General features: G+C 50.7%; 1 protein-coding gene across 5 annotated transcripts in view; it reads right to left on the bottom strand.

Annotated features, from left to right (window-relative positions):
* Window positions 1-367: 367 nt before the first annotated feature.
* LOC142578646 (transient-receptor-potential-like protein) overlaps window positions 368-17,762 on the bottom strand; it is a 302,488-nt gene continuing 285,093 nt past the window's right edge. For all 5 annotated transcript variants that reach the window (XM_075688081.1, XM_075688079.1, XM_075688082.1 and 2 more), the window contains 3 exons: window positions 3,320-3,435; window positions 1,900-2,110; window positions 368-651 (listed from right to left, as the gene is read on the bottom strand). In XM_075688081.1, coding sequence (XP_075544196.1) covers window positions 505-651; window positions 1,900-2,110; window positions 3,320-3,435 — 474 coding nt within the window. In that variant the 3' untranslated portion in view covers window positions 368-504. The remainder of the gene's footprint in view (window positions 652-1,899; window positions 2,111-3,319; window positions 3,436-17,762) is intronic.

The following is a 17,762-nucleotide window of genomic DNA, read 5'->3' as shown; positions in this document are numbered from 1 at the left end:
AGTAATGCAGTGTCAGGTAAAAGTACGGATAGCCGGCCATCATACTTAAGAAGTTGTTGAGGCTTTAGGCAAGCGAGTGGATGTTGCCAGAGATCACTATCTTCTTTATGTTTTCAGTGACGTCTCGTTTGTTCCTGACCAACGTACGCAAGCAAGTAAAAAAAAAAACTTATCGCACGTCACGTACTGTACGCAAAGCCGCGGTTCATAAGAGGTTGTTGGCGGTGCTACGATACATGGATCCGCGGACAATCGAGTGCTGGCACGAACTGCCAAGCTTGCGGTGTGTGGCCCGCCATGTGTTTCGACCACGGCGTCGACTGAAGACAGTTGCTGCGCGAGTCCCGGAAGCGCTCGGAAGACTTTCTGAAGTCGGGACGTCGCACGGTGGCTTTCCACGCAGTAGAAGAAAGCCAGCGACGTCGCAGGCCCGCATACAAGCGTAGGGCGTTGCTGTTGAAACGAATTTCGGTCGTGGCTCCAGAGAGCGGCGCTGTGCGGGCCTCATAACTGCGTGAACAGGTGCGTCTGGTAGAGGTCGGGTGGCAACGAGGGCGCCCTGGCCGGGTGTGCTGGCACGGCCCGGTGGCAGTGCTGCACGTGCAGCTCTCGTGCCAGGTGCCCGAGCTCCTCTCGCACGCCCGCGATGACCTGCACGAAATGATGGTAGCGCGCTGTTCACGTCGCCCACACCTGCTGGTGCTGCACGAGCTGCACCTGAGGCCCGCGGGTGCCCTGGACTGAGGACCCACCCGCAGGAGCAAATAAAGTTTACTCTCTCTCACTAACGCAACTGTCGTTGGTGTGGCGTGACGCTGCCTCAACAACTCCTTTGCACACGATGTTTGACAGCCATTCGCTCGTCTTTCCGGAAATCCAAAACCACATACCTTTTCATCTCATTTATGTCCCTTCGTTGTTTTATTCTGTTACATTACTACACTAAAAAAACGATTACGGTCTAAACTCGTATAAGGGCCGCACCTCCAGCTTGGCAGCCCGAAATTTGGAGAAAAAAAAACGCTTCCAACGGAGAAGCAATTGAGTTCGGTGCCCCGATGCCGCGCGCGCATGGGTGAGGTTTCGCTCGCTGCGTACTTCCGCGTGCCGCTACTAGATGGCGATAATAGTGGCATATAGTATCTATAGCCATCTAGTAGCGGCCCTTATTTGGTTCGGTCCCGTGTAAGGGCCGCACCGTGTCAAAATAGTGAAAGAATAGTACGGCCCTTACACGAGTCAACAGGATAACATAAACTGCAATACTTCAGTGACATATATGAAGCAATGTCTGCTATCTATATACACGACCTCAAGCCAGCAAAAATAGAAAGGAAACAAGTTTATTCGGCAGCTGCTACCTCTAAACCTAGAGCATGAAGCAACGCACCAAGAGATGCACTGAAGTCAGCTCAACCGATATAATTGCACAAACGGGGAGGATGTGTCGAGAATATTAATTTCTGTAAGTATGGCCAACGTTACATTTCGGTGCTAACGAGCACTAGATCGTCTGACCGGTCACTATAGCCGCCGACACGGTAATTTCGTGATTATGACGTTCTGCTGCTCAGCACGAAGTTGCAAGCTTTAGCCCTGGCGGTGGGGGCCGCATCCAAACAGCAGTGACATTTAAAAGGGACCATGTAATTAGATTTCGGTGCCCGCAAGAAAAATACGAGTTTATTAAATAAATTCGCGCTCCCCCCCCCCCCCCCTCCCCAAAAGTATTAGCGCCGTGAGGGACTCAGGCGTCGCTACGAGACAGTACAATCAATCAATCAATCAATCAATACAGACATACTGGAGCACTAGACAAGGGTATGAAACGCGAACAGCAGCCCAGGAGCTTTCCCTCGCGCATGCGCGATGCCCAGGCGTGCCGCGATGCGTGCCCACCTGCACGCGAAGCTGGTCCACCTCCTCGGGCGACAGCAGCCCGTAGTAGGGCGACGGCTGCTGGAGCGAGGCGTGCGCCGGTGGCTGCGCGGCGGCCACCTCGGGCCGGGCAGTGCCTGGCGGCACGCCCTTGAAGATGTCGCGCCGGAGCGTGTCCAGCTGCCGCACGTTGTGCGCAGCCTCGCGCTTGCGGTCTTCGCGGAGCTCGAACCTGCGCGCACGAAAAGAGCTGCGTCTCAAATCGAGCAAGCCGAGGCGACACACACACGCGCCAGCCACGTAATTTATTAATAGACTTCGGGCAAAAAAGTTCTGTCCAATATATTCACTAGAAGGACCAGAGACAATTCGGGTATGCTCTGCATCTGTATGCCGGGGCCCGAGTGCAGCCTGCGGTGCTCTTTCAAAGAACCTCTGGGCGCGTCTTACAGCAGGGCTGTGCGGAGCGCCGCTTCAGCGGGTCGTCGTCGGCGCTGCTTCTCGCCCAATCTATGCCGTGAGAACCCGCGTGCACGCCCCGTGGCAGCACCAGTTTGGTGCTGCTTGCGCGCCTCGCGGGTACCAAACCTCCTGCATTCCGAAGGTTATATACCACAACAAATTCACTTCTTGGTTGCATTCTGCTGCCAATTTCTGGGACAGAGTTTTCACACTGTGGGCCGCTGCAGTGTCCGATCTTGGTGGCTTGAGAACTGCTTTAGTACAAGGACAGTGTGCCTGCATAATGTAGAGTGATCTCGCCAGCGCTGTTTAATCTCGTTAAGTCTACGCTCATCCAAAGACGGCGGCGTGGGAGCGACTGCACATTGATGATGCTGCGCTGAGGACATTGCCTACTGATTACTATGCTGGATGTTCAACTGCATAGCGTTGCAAAAAGAAATTGTGCTAGTCCAGTTTCGAAAAACATGAATGCACTACCCTTCTAGCCCACGCGGAGATAGGTTTATACGCCAGTAACACTAGAATGTCAGATGGCTGACGATTTATATTAGAAACCTTTGTGTAAAACTATAGGCAAAAGTTTCCGTTCTTCTGGTTTCCAAAAAGATAGAGCAAAACAGACGAAGACGACGGGGAGTCTGTTTTGCGCCTTTCTTTGTTTCTTCCTTTCTTTCTTTCTTTCTTTCTTTCTTTCTTTCTTAAGCAGCATGAATCAACTAGCCCAGCAGCAAGTTTTATTTTAGCTGTACATCCTTCTGTTTACGCGTGTTACTTGTAGCGCTAACTGCGTACCATTTTTCGAGTCATATCGGGTGAGCTCAAAGTCTTACCGGTGGCAGCAGCATACCACGGCAGTATATTTCGAAAGGCGTTTTCGACTTGCTCCTAATTTCAAAAGGTTGTTTCGGGCGCTTTACATTCTCTTCCAGGAGGGTTGACAAGTAAACTGCTGGCTGCTTTGCTTTTCACGCCTTACCTGAGACTGGAAATATCCTGCTTGATCTCGAGCAAGTCGTCTTCGTTGACGCCATCTTGGCGAAGCTGCTTCTTGGCTCGATGAATGTAACGATTCACCAGGCGTTTCATCACCTCCTGGATGACAAAAAGAAGAGAGAGCACAGCGCGAGCAAGGTGATCATTCTTTAAGCTAGTACTGCACCTTCAGCTCCTAGGAAAAGAAAATATGTTTACGGGTCTATGCGCCTGTAGAAGTATGGGGATGCGCTACCCTCACGCATCCCCTGATACGTTGTTTTCCCGCACAGCTCCCGTCTCCTGCAGTGCGGCTTCGCCGCGTGGCCTGGGGCCCGCGGCGGTCGGTGTGGTTGAAGCGCAGTGCGAGAGATGGCGCGAGTGTTGCGCTGCTAACGCCGCCTACCGGCGGGGTTACTTCGGCGCGAAAAGGAGAAGGCTCTTCCTCTTTGGCAGCGGGTCGGCGACCGCCTCGGACGTCCCGCGCGTGCGCCGATCCATGCTTCTGCGAGACCGTCTCGCGTGGCCGCCTTGGAACGCGCCACCGTCCGCGTGACCGTACACGCGAACGACCAGGCGTTGGGATCCAGCATGGGGAGAACATATTCGCTCGTCATCCGGTCGCGGTGAGTCGGGCTTCTAGATTTGTCGCGCGCCCATCGGCATGTTTTGTGGACAGCAACTCGGCTAGCAGGCACTGATCTATAAAAGGTGCAATAAATGCCCTTGTGATCGTTTGCACTACTGTGTTGTCGTTCCTTTGTCCCAAGAGCACGGGGGTGAGACCCCACAAAAGATACGCCTATAATAAATTGCACAACGCTTATTGTAAACTTCACTGAGGGAAAAGAGAATCTTCATTATCGATACATTAAACTACTATAGGCCCGCATAGTAAAAAAGAAAGAAATAGTCTCGTGACGATTAAATAGTCCACACATGGTTATTACGAGCCCATATTACAGCGAGAGCTTTAAATCAGCGCCCATTTTTTGGTGCTTTCCTGTAGCAATTCAGTCAGGTTACTTTTTATCCTTCTATATCTTTGTTTAAGCTATATCTTATATAAAGAGTCCCGTGGTCTTACGCAGCCCTCTAACTGAAAAAATATGAAGGAATAAGCAGCTCAAGTAGGCGGGATGCGGCATGTACGTCTCATCACGCAAGAGCGGCAATGCATTAAAACAAATAAAATAATGAAATTACAACAATACCAAGTCGCAGTCTTTCGCAATACCAAGTCGCAGTTTTTATTTCTGTGGATAATGCACACATGCATGTCCTCCGATCCACCCACGGTTGCCACATTTGAATGACGGACACTTCCAGCAAAGGAGCGTGGACTGCGCAAATGGTAAACCGAGCATGCGCACGAATCGTGCACACGACCGGCAAGAAGGGACGGACCCTCGAAGTGCAGAAGAGATGTGACCGCTGAAGAGCCCAGGTGGTTTGGGGTTGTGTGCGTGTGTGTGTGTGGAGGGGGGGCGGAGGAGGGCGGCGTGCCTTGCTCACGCACGGTAACAACAATATGCAAAAGACCAGAGTTTCCTGCGCCGGAAGGTGGCCTCCATGTTTCTCTATTTACGATGCTGATAGTGCGAGCGCTGTCTGCGGGAACAGCTCAGGCGACAACGGGCCACAGCGCGTTCGCGGTTGTCACGTGTCCTACGATGGTGAGTTATGAAAGCGCTGCAGTTGCCTCGTCGGAGGCCGGTAAACGTGTCTCCTTTAACGCGATCACATTTTAAGGCGGACGCTTTATGTGCCTCATGAAGCGGAAAATCTGGAGAACGTCCGGCGTCAAAGGGCGATTCCGGCGATTTCTCGGTGTCCACGAGAGTCGTTAATATGCAAGAAATTTCCTTACTTCATCACGATGTCTTGCAAGAACCAAATAAGTATGACGCTCGACCTTGGCAGTGCTGGAATTATGTCGCCGAAAGATAAAATGTGCAAGAGGTGTCTTTAAAAGATATGCAAATTCTTACCTGATTGTGCGTGCGTGCGGTGCGAGCGCGTTTTTGTTTCTGTGGAGCATGTGCATTTTTAGCACTTCGGGATAGATCACAGTCCTTTGTTTCTAGCACTGTACTAAATGAAGGCTTCCCTCGTGAACAAAAATTTTCCCTGCTGGAATTGTGCACAGAGAGGCTTAACTATGTGTATTGCCACTTCTTCCCGATTTGCTATAAGACCGCAAAGAGGTCAACTCGCTGTCATGCTTTCTTTAGGTGTCGGAGGTAACGCTAGGCGCTGAGAATTTCTTAAGTCTTGTTTGTTCCAAGAAATCAACCGTAGTTTCCTCTATGACGCTATACACGTACCATAAGTTCCGATGCGCAATTCCGGCAGTGACACTGCTGACAACCATATTTGCTGTCGATCGCGCTGAACGCGAGCATCGAACACGGAGGATGGAAAATATCTAAGAGGGAGAGAGAGTCACGTGATCGTCTTGAAGCACAGACATACAAATATTTAACAAAGGTTCATGGGAAATCGGCCCTCCCCATGTGATACGAAAGCAACATTTTTTTTTACTCTCTGAGCACGTGCAATGGAGAGCGTGCCACGAGGGCGCCATTGAAACCTACCGCGTTCCGTAAACTGTTTGAAAGAGCTCCAATTATAGTGCAGGGCCTCACTGGTCATTGCACAGATATTGGCTCCGGAGAGAATATTGTGGGGCTGCATCACAGGAAGCTAGCATACCGAGGCTCGGTGTCAGGCTCCGTGCTACTGCTTGCATTTACCGTCCGTCAAGGCACAAATAGAGCGCGCGAGAGCTACACCGGCGACGCTCGATCGAGCTACGCAGAGCAAGCTCGTCCTTCTCGAAGGTTCACAGAAGCCTTGGTAGCACCACTCATCATAGGCAATGCCACAAGCGTAGTTTAGCAGCACGACCAGCGAATGAGCTAAATATCTTAAGCTGAATGTTTACTGTATATAAGGTCGCTCGATTGTCATTGCCATGCGCGAGCTTAAGGATGAAACAAACAAGTTTTGGTTGTACTGTAGACGAGCTCTCACTATATTTCAAAATGTTTTTATTGCGATAGCAATTATATGGACACTCCAGGCGCATTTACGCCGTCGTCATCGGCGTGATGTTCCGTACATAGTCGAAGTGCGATTACACCATGGCCGCGCGCTGTATGTCGTTAGTGCGAATGAAAGAGTGCGAGGGTGAGCCGAGTATGGCGGCTCGATATCGCGCGCGCAAATGAGGAAGGCAGGGAGGAAGCACGCCGTCTTCCACCGCGCGCCACACACGGGAGGCGCCTTCTACTCCGACGGCCGCTGCGTATGGCGCAGCCGAGCGCGGGCCCTGTCTTGAAAGGAGCGATCTGCGACGGGGACAGAGCGCACCGAGCGCCGATAGCTTAGTGTACGCCGTGTCCTCGCCGCTTAGTTCGCATTGAAGCGAGAGGCGACACGAAGGTCAATACGCTCGCTGCTGCTGCCGCGCTTCCTTTCGCCAGCGTTCTTGATAGCGAGTTTCCGTGGTCATCGGGTGCGATGCGTTCGTGTTTGCTTGTGCGCGCTTGATGCTATGCTTGTTAATTTAGTCAGTAAGCGAATGTTTACAAGTTTATGCGGCTGATAAAACTTCTATCCTTACTTCGTATAGCTGGGCCCTATAACGTAAAACTGTTCCACTCTCCTGAGGCCATATCTACGTAACCGACGCAAGCACCTGGCGGTGACCCGCAGAATTGTCTCAATAGCCCAATCAAACGCTCTCCTCGTTTGTAGGATGTCCCTTTGTTGGCTTCAAAAACGAACAACATTGTCTACATTGAGCGGTTTTTCTTATCTAATTGGCGGACAAGAGGCGAGGATCCCACTCAAGTGGAGAGGATTTGGTGGGACCGAGCCAGCGCAGTGAAAATAGATAACCGGATGAGGAGGGCGGTGCCGCCGTCTGCCATTGGTCCGCCATGCCTTACTTGCGGTGGCTGGACGAAAATCGCGGTGGCGTGCAACCAGAAGGGTGAATACGCAGCTAAAACAGATCCTCGGCAAAGAAGAGTTGGCGGAGTGATGTCGTATGGGTGCTGAAAGGGCTTGATAACATTATAATGCGATGCAAAAAGTTTCATTATACGCAAATAAATCCGTGCTTTCCGGCAGGTGCAAGTAGCCAGTGCCTGAGATTGGCGGACAGCCATTTTCTGTTCCTTTCGGAACGGGGAAGTCTCTGGCTATTCAGAAAAAGTATTCATTTTTGTTCGGCATATTAATGCGTCTTTAACGCGTACGCATCATTTTGACGCGGCGAGTTTTCGCGGTTTTGTGATGTCGCGTGACAGGCGAAGTGGGCGCAGCCCAAAATTTTGATCAATAACAGATGGCCAATGGCAAAAAAGCGTCGAGTCAGCAAAAATAATTTTGCTTTGGTTCGTCATAAGCATGCATAATCCCTGTGCGCATATAATATCTGATAGGGCGTTCTCGCTGTTTTCTCGACGTTGCATGACAGACAGGTGAAGTGGGGGGTGGCCCGAAAATTTTTTGACCAATCGTGAAGGGTTGGTTGCAGAATTGGAACAGAAAAGTTTGGAATAGCGTTCCGTTATAGCGCCGCTGTCTAATAATTTGCTATCGCAATCGGCGCTTCGCCTTTGGGGTGAAACCGCAATTTTTTTTTCTGCTAATGACTCTATCAGTGGCCGCCTACGGGCGCCCTCTCTCCCGTGCCCTCACCGCGGCCGATGCTCACAACAAGTCGGTTCCTCTGCTCTCGCGAATTTCCGTGCTCGCGCTTGGCGGACTAGCGCGGCGGGGGCGCGTGCTCAATTGGTCTGGCGCCTTTGGCTGCAAGACCTCACGACATGGTTAATTTAACCCGTGCCTCCGGAGCATTCTTCGCGCCGTTCCATTATGCATTATGCATAACATTATGCATTATGCCTCTGTGCGCTGCGCAATGCCTTTTGCCGACTGTCGCTCGTAGGGTGAGCCTCGTCTAAACCAATCTCCACAAGGTCTACGGACAAGCACAATCACTGCCGCGACGACACAATGCAAACCGCCATGGGCGAGCCGACGGATGCGCAGAGAACAGCATCGACGCTGGCACAGGGAGGATTGGCACGACCTACTGCGCTGGGCACACTGCGGTCAAGACCCTCCTTCGGCTGCGCTCCGAAGGCCGCATCGAAAGCATTTCAAACACAAACTGACGACATGCAAGCATCAGTAGGGTTTTTCTTACGTTTCCTTAAGTTTTACCCTGTGGGCTTCTTAAACAATTGAGCCCTAACTCTGTTCTCGCATTCCAAATTTGTTTTCTTTGTACGCTAGAGTAATGTGAACCCTTACATGCTCAAAACAATCATTAGAAGAAGGGTTTCTTAAGAGAGTGAGCCATGATGGGTTTATTCACTGTGCGGACGTAAGGTGACCTATAAACAAGGTGTTTCACGTAACTTGAGCCAAACATTAAAATATGCAAATGTCACATAGCTGGACAGAATCAAGGTAATGTTGTTTGCCGTAGCTTGGATATCCTCAGATAATTTTCTGCATTCCGTCTAATTTCATGATTAGCCTTACATAATTAATTAACCCCTCAATTATTATAATTATACGAAAAGTGTCAGTGAGAAAATTGCAGAGCAGCATGAGAAACTCCCAAAGATGTTTCTGTTGCTGAATACGTTCTTGCTCAAAAATTGCCTCGCAATCTGCCTTTTTCATGGCGCGACGGCGCATGCGCTCTGTCCTAGCGGATTAGTCGCGAAACGTTCTGGAAAGGTCGCGCACCGCAAAGTCCCCCGCCAAAAGAACAACAAAAAACAAGCGTTCGGACGCGCGCTGCTGCAAACACTCGTGCCGGGTACAGTGTTGAAACTCTTCTGGTAGCTCGACGTCGGTGCGATGCCGAAAACATGCGTAGCGTAAGGCTGCAACTCCACTTCAAAATAGGAAGCGGCCAGGACTTCGTACGAGTCGTCCGGACTGCCCCGTGAGCCGGGTAGTTGCCGCCTTTCATTGATGGATAACAAATTTAACTAAAAACCCGTGCGTTACACTTGGACGGCACTTAAATACATCACGTTGGTGACGAAGTCTTCGTGCAACGTCGGGGTGGTGGCAGCGCGTACCTGACTTCACGTGCTCGTAAGGCGCGGTAACACTGGGTCAATACGAGACCGACAAGACGCTCACGCCAACGATTGACCGACTATTGCGCGTCACCGAAACCATTTTATCAAACCAGGTCGACAACGACGCAACCGGCGAGCGCTAGTTGTCGTACTGCGACGCGTGCTTTCTTGTCGACGGCACCGGCAAAATCAGCGTGCCGACCATCGTTCGACCGAACCCCGCGTGATCGGCTGTCAAACCGAGAACACGATAGCGACAGCGTCTTCGCTTGTATATATAATTAATCGTGCTCAAAATGGAGCCAAATACGCCTACCAAGTTGAAATGCACAAGCTTCAACCATCTCAAGCTGTGCCCATGAAGGTTGAGCCAAAAGCATCCAAGCGCAATCCCTCAGGATATGCCTCAATTGGTCTACCGCGGAGTCCGTCAACGCATCACGTTATTGCAGTAACTCAGGATTCCACTCTTAGAACACACATTACCATTGAAACAATGCGTGTGCACATGAGACGCTTTGCCCGGACCCCTGCTCACCACCTCGCAAGCTTCCCAGTAGATAGGCCCCACACGTCATTCATTGCGACTGTCTTCGCGCACCCTGCCTCTCTCAGGTCAGGTTACGCACCGGCAGCAAGACCTTCCATTCCCCCATGTGTGCGCCGTAATCAAGTAAACCTTACAATCTGAGGACTTCAGATTTGCCGTCAGAGGACTTGCCGTCATCAGCACTCAAGCAACTAATTTTACTTCTCTTGTACGAGAAATACAGCGACTGCACACAAGTCCATACTGATGGATCAACTACATCAACCAGTTCCAGTGGCGCTGTAGTTATACCAACAATGAGAATAACCCAGCGGTTCAAGACTTCCCATGTCACTACGTCTATAGCTGCAGAGCTCGCGGCTCTCCGCGACGCGCTTCATGTGATAAATGCTGAAAGTCCTAGAAAATGGGCAGTCTTCTGCGATTCAAGGTCGGCCTTGCAATGTGTGCAGTCGTTTCTCCGACATGGAACTCACGATCAGCTCACGTGCGAAATTGTGGAACTTGTCCATCACTTAAGAGAAAAAGGCCATGATCTCTCTTCAATGGATACCAGGTCATTGCGGTATCATAGGAAATGATGACGCAGATAAGGCAGCTCGGACGTCAAACCAAAAAGACCGCTGAGTCCCCATTCCTCTCTCAAGGACGGACGCCGCGAGACATCTTCGCAGTCTAGCTCGCACGATATTCTTAGCAGAGTGGAATACCGCACATACAAGGCACACAAGACTGCACAGACTAAACCCGTCACTGCAACTCGACGCGAAGCGTCTCTTCTGTGTCGGTTGTGGCTTGGAGTTGCCTTCACAAATCCCTACTCAGCATTAATTGGAATGGATGATAGTTCTACATGTGATGTTTGCAGATGCGAGGAGGACATTGACCACTTACTGTGCCATAGTCCTCAATTTCAAGCACAAAGACAATCTTTGTCCAACACATTGAGGAAATTAGATGATCGTCCTCTGAGTGAACAGGTAGTACTAGAGCACCGTCCCCATCGATCATCGGCTCAGAAGGCAGTGAAGGCACTTTATGAAAATTCGTGTGCTTGCAAATGAAGCCATCAGAACTTTATGGAACACACCAAGCTTGAAGCACACACGTCTACACCGACTGGACCCATCCCTTCGACTTCGACCCCCATCTGGACTCTCTCGACTCGAGACAGCAGTACTTTGCCGACTGTGGCTTGGTGTCGCCTACACAAGATCTTTTGCCTTCCGAGTCGGTATGGACGACAGCGCGGCTTGCAGTCACTGCGGCGGCGAGGAGACTGTCGAACACGTGCTTTGCCACTGTTCTCGGTACAGCGCGCACTGGCTGTGACTAGCGGCCGCGTTGGCACGTCTTGACAACAGGCCACTTTCAGAACAGTCAGTTTTGGAATGTCGACATGAACTGTGGTCGCAGCGAAAGTCGGTCACGGCTTTGTTGACCTTTTTACGAGACAGTGGCCTATTAGAAAGACTATAATGATCCCATTCCGTCCTTTTTCATACTTTTTTTTCACGCTCTTCTTTCCTTCCCCTTTCCCTTCCCCTAGTGCAGGGTAGCAAACCAGAGGTTTTAACTCTGGTTAACCTCCGTACTTATTGCTCGTTTGCATCTCTCTCTCTCTCTCTCTTTGTGCTTTCTCAGAACGTCTGGTTTGCGCGAGCGGCTTTAACTCAAGTACTGTCCATACACGTCTCTACACCTTTTCTCTACCTTCTCTCTCTTCCCCTTATCCCTTTCCCCAGCGTAGGGTAGCCAACGAGACCCTTGACTGGTTAACATCCCCGCCTTCCTATATTCCCTCTCTCTCTCTCTCTCTCTCTCAATCCTGTTCAGCGAAGGCTAAGCCTGGCGCCGTCGAGTTCGTGCACCCAATACCGGCGGACCTGAACTGAAATGTAAGCAGTTAGGTCGAACGAAACTGCTTTTATAGTCAAGTTCTGGCCTTAGCGATTTCAAATCAACTACACTTCGCACAGCGCGTACACAATAAGAGGCAAGCAGTGACACAGCGCTGTGCCAACATCTGTATGTCGCCGTATCTGCAGGCTGTCGGTAACATTCGTTATGCGCATATGGGTGGCCCTGTACGTGTTCCTTTGCCGACACAGTTCAGAATTTCAGAGATGCACTGTTTGCCTCTACGTCAAACGGCAAACAAGAGACGCACGGTGCATTCAGTATACAGCAGCATAAACAACCGCCTCGCTCAGTTATACCAACGCCGTGTGAACGATGGCAATAACACGGCCCAGAAATGAACACCTATGCGAGCACAGTTTTTTTTAATAATGCTCTATGGCACGCGCAAATTGTAACTATGATGGAGTTAAAGAAAAGCGACAATCAGTAATAAATTAACAGCCCGTAATATATGTACCTGGATCCCAGCTGCCGTTGTTTAAGGGGTTCGACCGCTCATATTAACTCATCTCAGGGTGTAACAACACGGCACATATGCCCAGATATGTATGTTTTGCTACGTTTCGACATTATTTCATATCTGCGATGCACCTTTTCCACAATATTTGACGATAACAACGATATGCGACTGTAGATGTCGATGCAGACACGTGCAGCGCTTTGATAAATGCGACGCAGAAGGCTGCGCTCGAAGACTTCTTGAATAAACGAAATGCCTAAATAATGCGTAAAAAGAACACAAAAAGCGATGTCCCAGTGCAGAATTCAGCGACAAATCCCAAGGCAGCCGCATCGCCCAACGGAAGTCAGCATGCCTTTATTGGCCGCACTGTTCGCAGAACAGCGCACTCGGGCCTGCCCACCCAGCAGTCGGCGAGCGCTACATGGCTTCCAGGAACGACATGCTGTCCAGAAGAAGCCATTAATAATGATTCGCGATCCACGAAACGCCCAACCGACGCGCACTCAACGTGGGCGCAGGTACACGAATCAACCGGCGAAAGCCCCAGGACCCTTCCGAAACGTTTTCAGCGGCGTACGGCAGCGGCAGCCCAGGAAGCGGATTGGCTGCTCGAGGTACTTTGCATGTATTCGCGGGCTTCTTTCACGCTCAGAAAAACACTTTTACGTAGCACGTACTGGGCAACAGAAAGCTGTATCGGGAGTTTCTCATGTTGCTCTGCAATTTTTTCATTCACACGTTTTATCTAATTACAATGACTGACAAGTTAATTAATGAATACTAATTATCAAATTAGGCGAAATACAAGAAATAATCTGAGTATCTCCAATCGACGGCAAACAACATTACCTTGGTTCTGTCCAGCTACGTAGCATTTGGTTATTTCTTAAGTTTGGCTTAAGTTACGTGAAGCACCCTGTATAAGCGAACAAGGTGTTACGGTTCACTGTGTGCGGCGATGAATGGAACGGATGCCAAGCGCCTGAGACACGACGTGCCTAATGGTCATGCTCGTCAACATGAAAAAGCTTGCCCGTCGGGTGAGTGCGACAGGATTATACACCAGTGCAAATCCTAGTCTTCTTGGTCCTCCGTTCACCCCCTCTACGCCAGGGAGTGGTTTCTCTGCGTATTCCTCTGCGTGATTTGACCAGTGTGTTGATACGGCGTGACCTACGTTCAACCCCTCTACGCCAGGTAGTGGTTTTTCTCCGTATTCCTCTGAGTGGCTTGCCAGGGAGTGGTTTTTGTGCGCATTTCTATGTGTGAGCTTACCAGTGCGCTCACGAGGCCCTCTATCAGGGAGTAAGCGAGGATGCGGTTGTACGGATGGTGCAAGGTACAAGAAGGCCAGAGGGAGGCCGCGTGGAGACTTCGTCTCTGCCTTCGCGTGCGGGAGCACGCACGCCGAACGTTTCTGTATTTTTTTTTGTCTTGAAGAAGAAGAAGAGGGCAAACCGAGCAGACTTGCTCTACATGTGCTCCCGATTCAGTTTGCAATTCCTGCGGATCGCCCCCTCGCAACGCTTGACGGTCTGCAGCATTCGACTCAGCTCAAGAAGCGCCATTCAGACAGACCACGCGCACCGACGTGAGTTTATTCTTCACGCAAGTACTGATCCTGAAACTTGCAAGGTGACGGCCGTGCCCAGCTAAGCCTACTCGCGATCGCCGAGCCCTGCTGCCTGAGGCTCCGCGCCTCGTGCCTCGAGATCCACGTGCACGCCGGGCCGCCCGACAACGGCTTTTTAATGTTTTTTCTCTCTTCAAACGTAGCGGCAACCTAGCATTATGGAAGTTGACCGAACGAACTCCATAACAAGAATAACAAATAATGAAGCAGAGATGAACGACACGGAGCCGACGTTCGACAGCAACAGCGGAAAAACACTGTGCAAGACCGGACCGTGGGTGATGCTGCTAGCGCGACAACAGAAGAAGAAAGAATCCATCGCAACGTCGAATACGCAGAAGGAGTTCTCATGCGAACACAGCACGGGGCAGAACACGAATGATGGAAAACGACAACAAGCTCCTCAAAAGCCATGGGGCCGCAACAACGCAAGCAAGCCACGGCCTCGCTTGCCAACGACCCCACCGCTACCAGAAAACCATTACAAGATTGTTTACAGACCTAAAGCCGGCGTGAAAGTGCCAAACTGGAAAGACGGAGTGATAGCAAGAGGATTAGCCCAAGCATGCGGAGTCACACCCCAGAAGCTCTACGCCAAGGTGATCATACAGACACAGTGGAAACAAAACTTAATTCTGGCAAGTACCGAAGAGGAGGATTGCGCACTTAAACTAGCAGAACTAACAAGCATCGCAATAGGAGACGCAACATACGAAGTCACGCCGTACCTCAAGCCAATTCCGGGCACTGTACGTGGCGTTGCTCACGGAATAGAGGAAGGCACCACCGACGAGCAGCTAGTAGAGCTACTAGCAACTACCAACAAGTGCAAAATCCTGTACGCTAGAATGCTGGGAAGATCGACGTCGGCAGTGATCACCTTCGAGGGCCCGCACGTTCCGTTTTACGTTAAAGTTGGATGTACGCTCACCCGCTGCAGACCCTACCGAAAGTCAGTGCAGTACTGCAGATCTTGCGGGGAGATAGGACACGGACAAGACGTCTGCCCTAATCCAAACGATGAACTATGTGACAACTGCGGAGAACACAACGCTGATCCAAATAACCACCAATGCGAACCGAAATGTAAGCTCTGCGGAATGCCCCATGAAACGGCGAGTAGAGACTGTCGAAGGAAGCTGAAACGGGCCCCGCCACCGTTGAGAGTCAGGGAGCGGTCAAGATCGAGACAGAGACGCTTCTGGTACCAGGCCAGCGTAGTATCTATCAACGACAACGAGCACATGATGACCATGTCACCATCGCCACAGTCACCGAATGAGGCCGAGCAGACAAAAAGATCCAGATCCAAGTCGGGATCGCGATCGATGGAAAGACAACAGAGCGTCCCCCGGACAACGGAAACGGGCGTGGAACACGACAACACCCAGCGCAAGGTAAGCTGGGCCAACGTCGTCAGAGGGCACAATCATACGTCGAAGGAAAATAATGGCGTTCAAAGCACAAGACACTCGAGGTACGAAGACACGATAATGATTCTCCGAAGACAGAACGATGAATTGAAGCGAGAGCTAGAACAGCAAAAGAAGAAGACACAAGAGAAGGAACCCTGCACAGAAAAACAGCTCGAATACCTGATGCGAGAAATAGAACAACTACGGAGAGAACAGACCCAGCAATCGCAAACACCCCTACCGCGGCCTTCATCCCCACCCCCACCACCATCACCAACACGACCAGAGCCATCAACACTGTCGAACCAAGCGGTGATAACCCAGAACGACCTCAAGACACTTGAAGACCGCATCATTGCCAACGTGACCGTCATGATGGAAACCACACTGTCCACAGTAACGCAGGTTATGCAAAACACGGTAACACAGATGATACAGACTGGCTTCCAATCTCTCAAGAACGAAATAGAGAACCAGATTCAGGCTCTACAGACCAAAATGACACAATCCGGAGAAAGTTTTAGTCAACGCATTCACATGCTAGAAGAAAGAGATAATGCTCGCAAGAAACCTCAGTACACTGCGAGAGAAGCCAAGATAATGCAGACTCTAAGCGAACAAGATGGCGAGGCAAACTAAAGAGGAAGATGACTACAAGCAACACCCACGGCTCAAAATTTGGCAATGGAACTGTCATTCTATCCGAAGTAAGAGAAGCAACCTTGTACAATTCTGCAAGCAGGAGACTTCAAGGTCAGTGGTTACCTCACTCACGTCACTGACGGTAAAACGAGGACAGCAATCCTGACCAAGAAGGCCATCAACGCTCAACGACACGACATCCAACACCGCATCGAACACACCCTCGTCGAAATCGTACCCTAGAAAAAACAGCAGCAAAGCCTCTTTGTGTTAAACGTGCGCAGCCCACCAAAGGACCACCTTAAGGATCTAGACAAGCTAATGAGAGAGGTGAAGAAGCTGAGCAAGGGTAACGGGCTGATAGTCGTTGGAGATTTTAATGCTCCCCATGTGGCCTGGGGTTATGCGGCCTCAAAGAAAAAAGGAGAAGACGTGCACAACGTAGCCCAACAACACCTCCTCACGCTACTCAACGACCCGCAGACACCCACGCGCATCGGCAACAGTGTATCTAGAAACACCGGCCCCGACCTCACATTCGTACGCGGACTCAAACAGTATGAGTGGAGCTGCTTGGACGAGAATCTTGGTAGCGACCATTATATAGTGCAAACGATCGTTTCGCACCACAAAGCAACGATGAAGATCGGAAAGGCCAAGATCACGGACTGGCAGGCCTTTCGCAAAGATGAGAGCGCCATTAATGCGACGATAGACGACATAAAAATATGGATCAGAGGAGTCGTGGAAAGAGCCGAGAAGCATACGAGGACAATCCAGCTGTCGCAAATCACCCCCGTGGTCGACCCGCACTTACTCCACCTGTGGGAGGCGCGGAGGAGTCTCGCTAAACGCTGGCAGCGTAACAAGTGCAACCGGAAACTCAAAATTCGAATCTCTAAGCTGATCAAGGAAACGCAAGAGTACTCTGAACAATTTGAAAGAAAGAACTGGCGCGAAACATGTAACAAGCTTCAAGGTACCTTAAGCAGCAAGCGCACTTGGGCGGTGCTCAAGACTCTCCTATCAAAGAAGGAGAACAAGAACGCCGCAAAACAGAAAGTGCAGCGACTCATACACAACCACCCGGGGAAAGAGGAAGACATTATCAAAGAAGTGAAGGAGAAGTTCCTCGGTACGGAGCGGAACATAACTGTAGGTTCGCACTTCGACGGGTATCGAGGCAACCCAAATATAGAACTGGATCGGCCCTTCACAGAAGCAGAAATCGAGAGGGCCTTGAGCAAGCTCACCCGCAACACGGCGCCGGGGTACGACAGAATGAACAACAAGACACTCCGGAACCTTGACGGATTCTCTGTAGACGCGCTCTTAAAATACATCAACGAGTGCTGGCAACACGGTAAAGTACCACCGGAATGGAAACATGCCGAGGTAACCATGATACCTAAACCCAACAAGCCCATCAGAGTGCAGAACCTTCGTCCTATATCCCTAACCTCGTGTGCTGGAAAACTCTACGAGCGTACATGGTGCACAACCGCATGATAGACTATCTTGAAGACAACGAACACGTCCCAAACACTATGTTCGGATTTAGAGCTCGCCTGTCCGCGCAAGACGTGTTGCTGCGAATCAAGGAAAAAGTCATCGACAAGCTGGACACGCACAGCAAAGGAGCCATCCTCGCACTTGACGTGAAAGGGGCTTTCTACAACGTGTCACACGAAGCCATACTGCA

This window comes from Dermacentor variabilis, chromosome 4, assembly GCF_050947875.1.
Source record: "Dermacentor variabilis isolate Ectoservices chromosome 4, ASM5094787v1, whole genome shotgun sequence".
NCBI classification, from domain to species: Eukaryota; Metazoa; Arthropoda; class Arachnida; order Ixodida; family Ixodidae; genus Dermacentor; species Dermacentor variabilis.
Note: the sequence above shows the minus strand (reverse complement) of the source record. Positions and strands in the feature narration are given on the sequence as shown.